This window comes from Triturus cristatus, chromosome 4_1, assembly GCF_964204655.1.
Source record: "Triturus cristatus chromosome 4_1, aTriCri1.1, whole genome shotgun sequence".
Taxonomy (NCBI): Eukaryota; Metazoa; Chordata; class Amphibia; order Caudata; family Salamandridae; genus Triturus; species Triturus cristatus.
Window position 1 is genome coordinate 361,831,207 of NC_140585.1, and position 13,998 is coordinate 361,845,204.

The 13,998-nt window shown below is 45.7% G+C and overlaps 1 protein-coding gene across 5 annotated transcripts in view; it reads left to right on the forward strand.

The window, feature by feature from the left end:
• LOC146854952 (uncharacterized) overlaps positions 1 to 13,998 on the forward strand; it is a 441,198-nt gene that overhangs the window by 353,198 nt on the left and 74,002 nt on the right. For all 5 annotated transcript variants that reach the window (XM_085652384.1, XM_085652385.1, XM_085652386.1 and 2 more), the window contains one exon: positions 5,767 to 5,844. In XM_085652384.1, coding sequence (XP_085508510.1) covers positions 5,767 to 5,843 — 77 coding nt within the window. In that variant the 3' untranslated portion in view covers position 5,844. The remainder of the gene's footprint in view (positions 1 to 5,766; positions 5,845 to 13,998) is intronic.

The following is a 13,998-nucleotide window of genomic DNA, read 5'->3' on the forward strand; positions in this document are numbered from 1 at the left end:
TCACAAACTGAATCAGTTGGTGCAAGGGCCCACATATAGGAAGGGACACACCCATGACTGGTTATTGTCTCTTCACTCTAAAGATTATTTCCATAACACCTCTGGTCGGGCCAGATCTCTATCTAATCGAGTCCAGCTTATTCACCCATGGTTACACACCGCAAAATAGCTCAAAGTAATCTTAATTTACCTGTAAAAATGGGGAAAAGTGAACCTCCTCCACAAATGAGTCCCGTAGGGCCCCACTTTTGTTTATCCAGACAGTTTCTTTGCCTGGTTCAAGTCAAAACTATCTGAAATGTTTGAACAAATACTTGTTTAATGAGTCTAGTCATCTGAGGATACCACACCCACAGAACAAATTTGTGGAATCCCTGCCTGTAAGAATAACTACCCCTTTGAAAGGAAAGTGGCCTACAAAATCAGTGATCAAATATAGGAAAGCATATTGGTAGAATAAATCCAATTCTTTTGCTGGAAAACTAAATTTGACAAACTACTGTCTTGATATCCGTTTGAAGCCTTCACTCTTTCTATAAACAGGGCTGTATGGCTAGTAGCATTCCGTGTTCCAAGATGTTCTGTAAAGATCTGGCAACATTCTTTCAGGGAAAGATAGAAAGAATCTGCTCCTCCGTTAGGTATTCCATGCCCTATGACGAGCCTGAACGTTATCCACATGATGAACGAGGGGTGCATCGCTGTTGGAATCAATGGTTGCCGGTCCAGGAAACTGCCGTTCTAGCTTTGCTCTCTGGTACCATATTGGGTTCGCCAGAAGATCCCTGCTCTGTGACAGTTTACACTTTTGCACCATTTATCCCCAGTAGAGTAACCAAAATTATCAATCTCATCCTTAACTCCAAAACAATTACCCACAAATAAAAAATCATCATCGGGTCACCTACTCTTTGCTCACAAGTATAGACAATTATAGGTCTATATCCTTGACAAATTGCTGGAATGTGGTAGCTAAACGGCTGTCCTTATCCAGGAACAGAACAACTTTATCTACCCCAGGCAAACAGGGTTCCACCTTGGGCATGTCGCGGAATCCTCCTTGGTTGTTGCTCTACATGAAGTCAAAACCATTCTGAGTGAGAGTGGCCGGGTGAGAGTGATACTTTTAGAGCTCTTGGGCAAATTCTAAGACCAATGTAAAATCTGAGCTTTCTAGGCTAATTTTCAAGCATGCCCATCTGCATGCTTTGCAGTCTCCTTCTCGTCCTATTTAAGAAATACCCCAAATATATAAATAACACATCTGTGGGTGCTCTTTTTAGCTACCTGACTCTTATACTCTGGAACTGGATAGCTCAAAGAATACAAAACATAGAAACCCACGTCTTATTCTGCAAGACTGTTGATGCTGTTTTTTGTTAACTCACAGCTTTCTATGTCCATATTTCTTTCATTTCAAACCTGTTTTGCTCCTCTTAGCGCCATAAAATCATTTATGGTAGCAATGTATTTTATTAAATAAATAAGTAAATATAAATAAATTAAATGATGGTTGAGCCCATAGAGCATGCTGTGTATTGCTGAAGAACATGTGCAGTGGGCTTGAGAGCATGGTGGGTGGGTGCAGGGTGTTTCCACAGGTGCCCAGAGCTCAGTGCACATGAACAGTGGCATGTACAGTTTTTTCAAGAGCTGGTATGACGTGCTTAGATGATCGCCATGCGTTCATAATCCTCTATTGAGAGCCTGTGAACAGTGGGTCCTGGAGGCATTGGGAATGAGGTGGATGGAGTGGCTGAAGACCATTCTTTGTGCCTTGAGGGAGCTGCATGCAGCTGTACGCTTCTACACTCCAGATGTTTGGTATACAGGGACTGGCTGCAGTGCATGACCATAGGACATGGCCTATGCAGAGAGCACTCGACGCCACTGCACTTCAAATATCTGATATGATTGTGCATGCTAGACCCCTTTAAGTCCAGAATCAAGGTAAACCATAAACCGTTACTAATACTCATTACTGTTTTTGATAAGGATTGAATTCAACCTTTCTTTTTTCCCAAGGAAATGTTTTGTGATCCTGAAACAGCATATCTTGCTTCATATTCCACTTCAGTTCCAGGAGGAATGTATGGGTTGGTACATGTCATTATTCGACTTCTCAACCCTCTGGACTGTTTCCAGTTGAGCAGGGGGCCTTGCACCTAACGTGAGCCCCTGGGATTGGCAAAGACCTTAAGAAGTGCCTTGCCAAGTTAGGGCCCTAGCACTGACAGTTCTCAGAAACTACTGGTTTGGCACAAGAGGTAAAAACTGTGGCCAGTATGTGGTTGTTGGCCTGCTTCTCAGAATTAGCGGTTGTCATTTTAACAAGCCATTGAAAACTGTGGAAGGGGAAGGTTTAACTCCTTTGTCCATGAATCATGAAGTAGAAAGTCTGTCTGCTCTATTTAGTTTGCTTTCTTTGCTGTAAACCAAATTTACTGGTGGCCCTCTTTTTTGATCACTGCATTGTGGTCTATTCCTCAAGATCTGTGGCGGTTATATCTGCACATCTAAGCCACATACAGAGTCTACAGCCTCATGGTAAAAAAGCGTTAACTCCCTTCTTGCTCCAGAATCAGTCAGCGCAAACAGCACGTAAACTGAAAAATCATGAGAGATGTTAAAGATGGATATATTTATAGCATTCTCACATTTATATATTCCTTTTCTTGAGTTTCTCTTACGCTGATAACAGATACAGCACAAAGCTAGCTAGGGAACCATGGAGTGCTGGGACAATGTACTATAGTGCAGATCTCTTCTGTCATGACGGAAGTAGTCATAAGGCTCTATTCACAATCCCACACAAAGGTGGTGAAGGCTGCTTAATGAACTGCAGGCGGTATGTGGTGAGCCTTATTTGCAGTCCTATATTGTTCCAGATTCTTGTCACGCAGATTGTGAAGTCTTATCTGCCATTTACATCTTCCTTTCAATCAATCCGGATTTGTATAGCGTTGCTGCTTCACCCATGAGGGTCTAGACGCGTTGTGGGGTCCTGCTGAGGGATCACGTTGCCTGTTCCTATTTGTTGAACATCCAGATCCTTCCTGAAGTGTTAGAGCGATGGTGACACTCTGAGATGCAAGGGGAGGGTGTTTCAGGTCTTAGTTGCCAGGTGGGGGAAGGAGCGGCCTCCCCTGTTGGCGCGGCGGATGCGCTAGGTAGCTGCTAGGGAAAGGGATCTAGAACGGAAATCCCAGGCAAGTTGGTGGAAATTCACTCGTTTGTTGAGGTAGGCCCATTCTTCATTGCGTTGTGCCTTGTAAGCATGGGTGAGCAGCTTGAAGTAGACTTTCTTTATTTGTATTCTGACAAATGTTATGGCCAGTTTTATTGTTATTTTCCTAAGGTGGTTCATTTTTCAACTAGGATAGATTGCCTTACAAGTAATGCATCACGAATTTAGCAGATCGTAAAGATGATTCCTACCTTGTAGGCCCTTCATGCTAAAGCTAATAATCTCATACTGCTTTGAGCGTGGCAGTAGAGTATAGGACACCCTTTGTTGGGCAAAGCAGATGCCGGGATCCTGGCAATTAAGTCATTTTCTTCATCTGCAGTCGTAGTGCTTTATTCTGGATAGAACCTGTCTTCATTTGCTCAGCTATGCATGTTTAGCTATGGACATCATTGTTGATGGATAAACTGTCCTCTGGCAGCCATTGACAAAGGGGGAAGAAATCATTCCAGATTAATGAACGAGAGCTACTTCTGTTAGTGGCAACCTATTTAGATGTTTGACCTGCAAATCTAATGTGACCTACCAGGATGTTCATTGTAGATTTATGAATGGGTGTGTCAAAAGCGGTCACGAGTTTCCATTAGCCATAAAATTGAAGTTTGCCATGCTCGTGCTGCAGTGTGATCTTTCTTGGTGGTTTTGGAGAAGATGTTAACTGTCGCATTCAGATCGCAACCTTAAGCTGTCTACATGGAAGAAATTAGGGTCTCGAGCTTCAGGGAGAAACCACATTAAATTAATAAAGATGTGGGTGACGCAGTAATACAGTGTGCTCCTTTGGACTGATCAAACTTTGTTCATGAGAAGGTTCTTCACAGACCAAGCGACCTGTGTTTTTCGATCGTAGAAATAAGGCTTTTTGAGTTGTTAGAAATAAATATAGATAATCATAAAAAATGCAACCTCTTAATCAGCAAAAATATGTACTAATTTAAGCTAACATCCGTATCCGCTCTGTACAGTGGTTTTATATTTATCTTTACATATAAATGACAAAATAGACTTGTCAATCTATCCCTTTAGACTGTTACGAAAAAAAACAAAATCTCCTCAACCACCTCATTAAACTACCTATTTTTTGGCCTTTAATATTCTTTCTCCATTTGTCAGCAGACTATAGAATGGGGAATTGTCCCCATCTAAATAACGTAAGTAATCTTCTTAGATCAGATGTGAATTTGTCAACACTGGTTCAATGGGAGAAAAAGGTCGGTTGTAATTCCCTGAACAGTACATTTCTTATTTTTTCCAACAAATAGTTCTATAATATGGACCCTTAGTGGTCCTTGATTCACTAGTGCTTAATATACTCTTACGAACACAGTCTCCTTAGTAGTAATCTTACAAGAAGGGATCCTACCCAAACCATTGATCCGCCTAAACACTAGGTTGTTTTAAAATGAATTGATGTGATAAAGGAATATTTTCCCATCTTTATTTGTACCCATATCTGCTTACTTACCCTTTTATATAATTAGGTATTTCAATAGCATTTGATCCCTTGTTCCTATACTAGGTGGTGCCATTTTAGCAATGGGCTGCTTTGGCTAAGGCAAAGTGTTGGATTTTCAGACATCTGGTTATTTACTTTTCTCTTTCTTAATTGTGGTGGGCTCATTAGTTGTGTTTGTGTGCTAGGATGTGTTTCCACTTTGGACTTCCATGTTCTGTCAATGACATGAGGCGTTTAGTAAATATTCAGATTTTACTTCATTTACTTCAAGGTGGTGTAGGAGTGGTATTTAAGGCGGTCTACGAATGGTGAGAACTGAACTTCACTAGAACACCTTGTCCTTGCCCAGTGACTTTTAGCATCAATCTGGCTGGTCAGACCCCCTCAACCTGAAGTAATACCTGGTACTCCATGGTTCAAAAAATAATCATTTGGGTGGCAGGGATTCCGACAACTGGTTGTATTCTCTCATCTCAGTGGTAAGCATCATTGCAAAGTTGAAATAAAGAGGTAAGCAGAAGGCAATATGTTTGAATATACCAAGATGCACCTTTAGGGTGGTTACAGTCTCTCTTATCTGTTACTTGCTGATATCTGATAGTGTACCGTGACAGGGCCATAATGCCGAGATGAAATCACAAAGAACTAGATGGGAATCAATCAAATGTATCCCACCCATTACTGAGGCAACATATTTCAAGAGTTGGTCTTGTAGTCTTGAGCTCCTATAGCAGAACAGAATTGAACATGTACGATTCTTGCTGTCTGAGATTAAGTAAGACTCTCTAATGCGCCTTTGACATAAATATTTTTACAAATTGTATTAACTAAATCGTTTTATACAGTAAGTGCATGCCAGATATGAAGTATGTGACACATACGTTGATATTTCCATTTCTTAAGTAATATGCTTTAAGATGTGCTTTTAAGTTTTGAGGACGACGAACTTTGAAACTATAGGCATGAGATAGAAATTACATTAATCTTTCTCTGTTGAATCTTAATTTGGCAAGTACTTGGTAAGGATCATTCTCTACATTGGAATTCATTTGATATTTTATAGGTCTCGAGAGCAGGAATGAAAATGTGGAAGCACACCTGCCGCTAAAGAAAAGAAGAGTAGACCAGTCATATATTTAAGGTAACATGGTTTTCACATCAGACTTCTTACTGTTAATTCCAGTTTTCAATAACCTAAATGTATCTCATTGTGCAGCTAGCGAGCTTCTGAAAATGATGTTCATGGTAATGTGTCAAACTTGTTGCTTCTCGTGTTATTCAAAATATTTTTTTTGTTATCTGCCCATAGCTGCCGAACTTTCTCCCAACCCCCAGTCCTGAGCCATTTGTTGTTTTGAGGCACTTTGCCTTTAATCCTTAACGTTTGTCACAAAAGCTATGCAGCCAACATTTACATCCTTTGTAGGTTGAGCCTACCAAGCGGCTACTCGGTCTGTCTTACAAAAACACAATTCAAATTCAATTCAAATAGACTTTATTCGGATTTCAAAAACCATCCATAAAAGCACAAAGTAAATTTTAAAAATACACATATGATACTGCAATTTTGGGCCACAACTTATCATTTACAAATATAATTTATAAAAACAGCAATGAAAACTCAAATGGCCTTTATACTGTACAATGCATAAAACCACCTTAGATACAATATATAGCAGTGTATAGCAAAGGATAAATATAGGTATTATGAAAACAAGACAAATGCGTTATAACACATTAGGTTAGTGCAAATCATGTTTTTAAAGTGCAAAGTGCATATCTTGGTATAAAATTAATCAATTCTCAAGGACCTGCGTGAGCATACAATAGCATTAAGAAAATTGCTAACTCTAAAAATTAATTCATCAGATCCCAACATTAAAAAATGTCTATAAGCGTGATTGAGGTCGGTCAAATCATGTTTTCTACAATAGGGGATTAAATAGTGCCTTGTAAACTTCATGTAAAAACCACAGCCAAAAATAAAGTGTAACATACTCTGGGTTCCACCATGGTCACATGGGCAATTTAATTTTTCCAGATTTTTAATATAGCCCAATGGAAAACAGATAAGATTAATAATACTCCGGTCCCTAAATCTGAAGAGTAGGGTCCTCTTCCATCTGCCCAGTTTTTTACGTAAATAGGGCTGAGGTAACATCGAGAATTCAAGGGATGATCGCTGGATTTGTAAATAATTGATAGTAGATGGTTTCACAGAATCTACTCTTTCCCTCTCTATGTGGTAATGCTGATAGAGTGCCCTTCTCACTAAATTTTTGTGGGAGCCATCAATCTGGTCGGGGTATGTAAAGAGATGACCATAATTAACACTCATGAGGCTCTTTTCTACCGCATTAATCCAGGGAATTAAGTTGACATTCTCGCAATTCAGACAGTCCATAATAATCTCGCGGGACAGGGAAGCTGCCGGGTTTTTCCAGACCCTTAACCAGAACAGTGCGGGTCTGGCTCTTATAAAATCCTCAACATAATGTAGTTTTAATTCATTATGGCATACAGTAGTTGGTGCACTAATGACTCCCCCCAAGATTTTCCGGCAAAATCTGTTCTCTTCTCTCTGTAGTTCGGAACAGTTCGAAAACCCCCAAACTTCAGCCCCGTATGTGCCAGTTGGGAGACATTGGCTCCGATAAATTTGTAATAGGCTGGGAACCACGTCCGCCTGGCGCGGTTGGCGGAGAGAGATAACAGAGTTGATCGATTTTGAGAGTTTATTTCTCCCCATTGCAACGTGGGGTTGCCACGAGCCGCTATTAGAAAATAGCAGGCCCAAATATGGGAAAGTGCAAGTGCTTTTTAAGGAGTTTTGACCTATCACAATCTTTGGGATTTTATAGTTTTTAGGACCACAGGTCATTATAAAAGATTTACTGAAATTAGTGCACAAACCTAAATCAGACATATAGTCAACGAATCCCAAAATTAAAATACGTAGGGCGTTCGGGGTGCGGCCTATAAGTACCGCATCATCCGCGTAGAGTAACGCCGGGATTGGTTTCTTATTAATCATAGGGACGTCTTTTGTCAGGTTACATAAAGAGTGGGTTAATTTATTGATGTATAATATAAAAAGCAAGGGGGCCAGAACGCAGCCCTGTCTGACCCCCTTGCCTATTAAAATTTCGTTTGAGACCTCGCCTTCATTATTTATTCGGACGCGGGCCTTCAGGTTGCGATGGAGGTTGGCCAAAAAGTGGACTAGTGGTTCATCTAAGCCGTAGTTTAAAAGAATGGACCATAAGCGGGAACGGTTTACAAAATCAAATGCTGAGCTTAGGTCCATGAACCCAAAATACAGAGGGGATTGTTTAGCTCTTGTGTATTTGGCCATTATAAGGTTGAGGTTCAGACATTGTTCCACCGTGCCAAGTTTGCTCCTAAAGCCTAACTGGCAGCGGTGGATGATAGAGTTGTCATCTGCCCATGTGCTAATTCTATCAAATAAGACCCTGCCAAGGACCTTCAGGGTATTATCGATCAATGATATTGGTCGATAACACCCCGGGTCCAACCTATTTCCCTTTTTGAAAATAGGTACAATAGTACTACTGGACCAAGTCGGGGGGATAGATTTCTTACTCAAGTTGTTAAAAAGATTACAGAGTAAGGGGGCCCAGAAGCTTATATTGGATTTAATCTGGTCGATAGACAGGCCATCCGGGCCTGGTGCCTTGTTACCGGCACTATTTCCAATAGCTTCCTCTACCTCCTCTAGTGTTATAACTATAGTGCTATCTGGGAAATTATCCTCGGTATGATCTCCAACTTCCGCATATAATTTCGAAAAGTGGGTGACCCATGAGTCTCCTGTGATATTGCAGTTAATCGGGGTGATGTTACTTCCCAGGGCTCTCAAGTTCTTTACGTTTCTCCAAAACCCAGTTGAGTCTTTTAGGGCAGCAGATTTCGTTAGATTATCCCAGTGACTTATTAAAAGCTCCTCAGTTCTAACTTTTAGTGCGTGTTTATATTTAAAGCGTAGTGAACTGACAAGGGACACATCTCGGGGTTTAACTGCCAAGGCCTTTCTGAGTTCTCTATTGGCCCTCGAGCAATTAGTGTCAAACCATCTTTGATCGGTTGCATTGTGTTCTTTTGACGGTCTGGATATTGCCCTTTTTATAACTATGCATAAATCACAAAAAGACTTAATTATGTCGGGGCCACCAAATGCTAAACATTTGGAGATCAACAGAGGATTATTCCTGATCACAGTAGATAGGATCTCTTGGTTGTCGATCCCTCTCCAGACAATCCTGAGCCCGTCTGTCGAGACAGTGATATTTTGGGCTCCTGTCTCACAAGGGCCTATAGGTTTATTGATAGATTTAAGTTGGATTACTATGGGCAGATGATCGCTATATGGGCTACTAACGACCTCAGAACTAAATAACACTTCACTAAGGAGGGAAGAGGTAAACATATAATCAATCGTAGTTGAACTACCACGGCCAATGTAAGTAGGGGCCGGCTCAATTCCCTCGGGGGATCCACATAGGCTCATTACATCATCTAAATCCCTGCTATGTAATAAATCCAATAATTCGGCACCTCGTCTACAGGGCAGGGATGTATGGTGGATGTGGGCATTAAAGTCTCCACCAACACAAATGCCATCAAATTGGCCAAACTTTTCCCCATTTGCAACTTCATCAATAAAATTAAACAGTTCCAAAAAAGTAGGATTTGGGTGGTTAATAAAATCATTATTATAAAAGTTTATAAGACAAATTCTTAACCTTGCAACATATTTCACAGCTATCAGATGTTTACTGACCACATGTAAAGGTTCAATTTTCACGTCTTTAGAAACTTTTGCCCAGATGGATAAACCACCACTTGGTCGCCCCGAGACGGAGGGCAAAGCAGTAAGATTATGGGCGAAAAAACCCTCCAGTAATTGAGGACATGTACACCATGTTTCCTGCAACATTACCACATCAAAGTGACTTATCCATGTAACCCATTCTTTAATTTTCATCTTGCTTGAGAGCCCAGCAATGTTCCAACTAATGATACTGAGAGTATCAATTGGTGGAATAGTGGTGCGAGAAGGCTGGGCAATGGGAAGGTCGGGGCGTACTACAAGGGGTGAAATTAATCCATCTGGACAAGGCTCAGAAGTGTTTATAAATTTTGCCCTTTCCAAAGGCATTGTACTAGTAGCCTTATCCGGTGTAGTGGAGGAAGTTAATAGTGGTCAATCTAGGCTACCTAATTCAGATAGAGCGGAGAATCTGTTAAATAAAGGAATTGTGTTAGGGACCGTTTGGAATATTCTGTTTGGGGGCCTATAAAAATGGCCCAGTGGGTGAAGAGTTATGGCAGTCGATGTACTGGCGTAGGTATTGTGTGTGTCTAAAAAGAATCTTACTGAGCTCGGGTGTCGGAAGTTGATCACTATGCAGTCCCCACTGATATTTTTGTGTTGTGGGCCCACCCAGCTTACCCGACGGGTTGATATAATCTCATTAGATATGTTCCATCTTGCCCCTTTATGTTTAGTCAGCCAATCAGTGCATTTATTGTGCAATTGTTGCCATGACTCGCTTTGGTTTTCATTAAGGGCTGGTACACCAGCTAGCACAAGAACATATGGGCAGGCTTCTTGGGGTAAGTGAAGTGATGGTCCTAAATTATTAGTGGTGCTATTTCTTACTGTCGCACCTCTACTTGCGCTTACACTCTCCGGTTTATTGCCTGTCCTATCTTTTCGGGTTACTGATGGAGTAATAGTAGGATTAGCGTCCGAGCTCACGGTATTAGTAGTAGCTCTTCCTGCTGCTCCAAAAGAATCATGATTTGGGCCCTTAGTCAGTGCGGGTTGGATATTGGTTAAAGTACTGCTAGATGGGACGGCTTTAACCGCTGTTAAGCTTTTAGTGTTACTGTGGCCGAAGTCATTAGTAGTGGCCAAACCTCCCTCCCTCAGATCATTGCATAATGATTCTAATTTGTTCATAATTTTTTCACCCCGGGCGACATCCACACTCATAGTGCCTTTCCTTTTAATTTCCTCTTTTTTTACAAGGGTTTCAATTTTGTCCAATCTTTTAAAAACAAGATTAAATTGCTTAGCTATTTGAATTTCGACTTGCTTAAAAATGGTATCAACGATAGTTTCAATCAGGTTGCCATTGACTTTGGGTTGGATATTGCGGTCAGTGTGCTCGGTCTGGGTACTGACCGAATTGTCAATCTCATCGCATAGTCTAAGGACCTCACATATACCCTTATCCCGAGCAGGAGACTCTGGTCTACAGACAGAGACGGTGGGTCTTCCCGCTCCTTCATCCGATGGTGAAAGTTGCGATGAGAAGTCCTCAGTGGAGCCTGATAACACTATTTCACAGTCATTTCCTTTATTTTTGTTCCATAAACTTTGTGGGGTAGGTTGGTTTCTACAGTGACTTGGTTGTTTCCTTTTGTTTATGGTACATTTCACTGGGCATCTCTTACGTTTCTCCCTTGTTGTTGTGATGGGACGTGTTGTTTTGTCTGGTGCGGATTCCGCTAGTTGGACAGTTACAGGTACAGTCACCAAGCTGGTTGTGTCAGTAATGGAAGTTACAATATCAGTTTGGGCTGATGTTTTAATAACTGTTACTGTAGGGGAGAGGGGGAGACCCAAAGTAGGAGATTCGTTAAGGGACTGGGAGCATGACAAGGTAGTAGTAGGAAGTCCAAAGGACATCCTGCGTTCGGTGTCCGCAATCTCGTTGGTAACCATGGTAAGGGCATTAGCCAGTAATACATCAATCGATGAGGGCAGCTCGATAGGGGTAGCAGTATTAGCAGGTATGGGCTTCATCGTGCGTTTCCCCATAGTTTATGTAAATACCTGTATGGCTTGGCGATGCAAGGGGGGGGGCCAGCCCAGCCTCGTCCTGCCCCGGACGGCCACAGACGGCCCGCCCTCTGCCCGGGCTCAGCCCGGCGACGCCCGCGCGCGTCCCGCGACGCGGGGGGAACTTCTGCTGAAGTAGCGCCTCCGGCGCGCTTTCTGGCGGATGTGGGCGGGTACTGGAGGGCTGCTGGGGACTGTAGTCCTCCTCCACAGCGGCCTCGATGTGGTGGGAGGCGGCGAGGGAGACTACTGGCGACTCTCTGTCCCCCAGCCCTGGAGCCCTGGAGCCAGGAAAGAGATTTGGCGTGGCGCGATGTTTGCTCCGCAAGGTATGATCCCGCCCCTCCACCGGGGGATCCTCTGCTGAAGTAGCGCCTCCGGCGCGCTTTCCGGCGGATGTGGGCGGGAACTGGAGGGCTGCTGGGGACTGTAGTCCTCCTCCACAGCGGCCTCGATGTGGTGGGAGGCGGCGAGGGAGACTACTGGCGACTCTCTGTCCCCCAGCCCTGGATCCCTGGAGCCAGGAAAGAGATTTGGCGTGGCGCGATGTTTGCTCCGCAAGGTATGATCCCCCCGCTCCACCGGGGGAACCCCTGCTGAAGTAGCGCCTCCGGCGCGCTTTCCGGCGGATGTGGGCGGGTACTGGAGGGCTGCTGGGGACTGTAGTCCTCCTCCACAGCGGCCTCGATGTGGTGGGAGGCGGCGAGGGAGACTACTGGCGACTCTGTCCCCCAGCCCTGGAGCCCTGGAGCCAGGAAAGAGATTTGGCGTGGCGCGATGTTTGCTCCGCAAGGTATGATCCCCCCGCTCCACCGGGGGAACCTCTGCTGAAGTAGCGCCTCCGGCGCGCTTTCCGGCGGATGTGGGCGGGTACTGGAGGGCTGCTGGGGACTGTAGTCCTCCTCCACAGCGGCCTCGATGTGGTGGGAGGCGGCGAGGGAGACTACTGGCGACTCTCTGTCCCCCAGCCCTGGAGCCCTGGAGCCAGGAAAGAGATTTGGCGTGGCGCGATGTTTGCTCCGCAAGGTATGATCCCCCCGCTCTACCGGGGGAACCCCTGCTGAAGTAGCGCCTCCGGCGCGCTTTCCGGCGGATGTGGGCGGGTACTGGAGGGCTGCTGGGGACTGTAGTCCTCCTCCACAGCGGCCTCGATGTGGTGGGAGGCGGCGAGGGAGACTACTGGCGACTCTCTGTCCCCCAGCCCTGGAGCCAGGAAAGAGATTTGGCGTGGCGCGATGTTTGCTCCGCAAGGTATGATCCCCCCCGCTCCACCGGGGGAACCTCTGCTGAAGTAGCGCCTCCGGCGCGCTTTCCGGCGGATGTGGGCGGGTACTGGAGGGCTGCTGGGGACTGTAGTCCTCCTCCACAGCGGCCTCGATGTGGTGGGAGGCGGCGAGGGAGACTACTGGCGACTCTCTGTCCCCCAGCCCTGGAGCCCTGGAGCCAGGAAAGAGATTTGGCGTGGCGCGATGTTTGCTCCGCAAGGTATGATCCCCCCGCTCCACCGGGGGAACCCCTGCTGAAGTAGCGCCTCCGGCGCGCTTTCCGGCGGATGTGGGCGGGTACTGGAGGGCTGCTGGGGACTGTAGTCCTCCTCCACAGCGGCCTCGATGTGGTGGGAGGCGGCGAGGGAGACTACTGGCGACTCTCTGTCCCCCAGCCCTGGAGCCCTGGAGCCAGGAAAGAGATTTGGCGTGGCGCGATGTTTGCTCCGCAAGGTATGATCCCCCCGCTCCACCGGGGGAACCTCTGCTGAAGTAGCGCCTCCGGCGCGCTTTCCGGCGGATGTGGGCGGGTACTGGAGGGCTGCTGGGGACTGTAGTCCTCCTCCACAGCGGCCTCGATGTGGTGGGAGGCGGCGAGGGAGACTACTGGCGACTCTCTGTCCCCCAGCCCTGGAGCCCTGGAGCCAGGAAAGAGATTTGGCGTGGCGCGATGTTTGCTCCGCAAGGTATGATCCCCCCGCTCCACCGGGGGAACCCCTGCTGAAGTAGCGCCTCCGGCGCGCTTTCCGGCGGATGTGGGCGGGTACTGGAGGGCTGCTGGGGACTGTAGTCCTCCTCCACAGCGGCCTCGATGTGGTGGGAGGCGGCGAGGGAGACTACTGGCGACTCTCTGTCCCCCAGCCCTGGAGCCCTGGAGCCAGGAAAGAGATTTGGCGTGGCGCGATGTTTGCTCCGCAAGGTATGATCCCCCCGCTCCACCGGGGGAACCTCTGCTGAAGTAGCGCCTCCGGCGCGCTTTCCGGCGGATGTGGGCGGGTACTGGAGGGCTGCTGGGGACTGTAGTCCTCCTCCACAGCGGCCTCGATGTGGTGGGAGGCGGCGAGGGAGACTACTGGCGACTCTCTGTCCCCCAGCCCTGGAGCCCTGGAGCCAGGAAAGAGATTTGGCGTGGCGCGATGTTTGCTCCGCAAGGTATGAT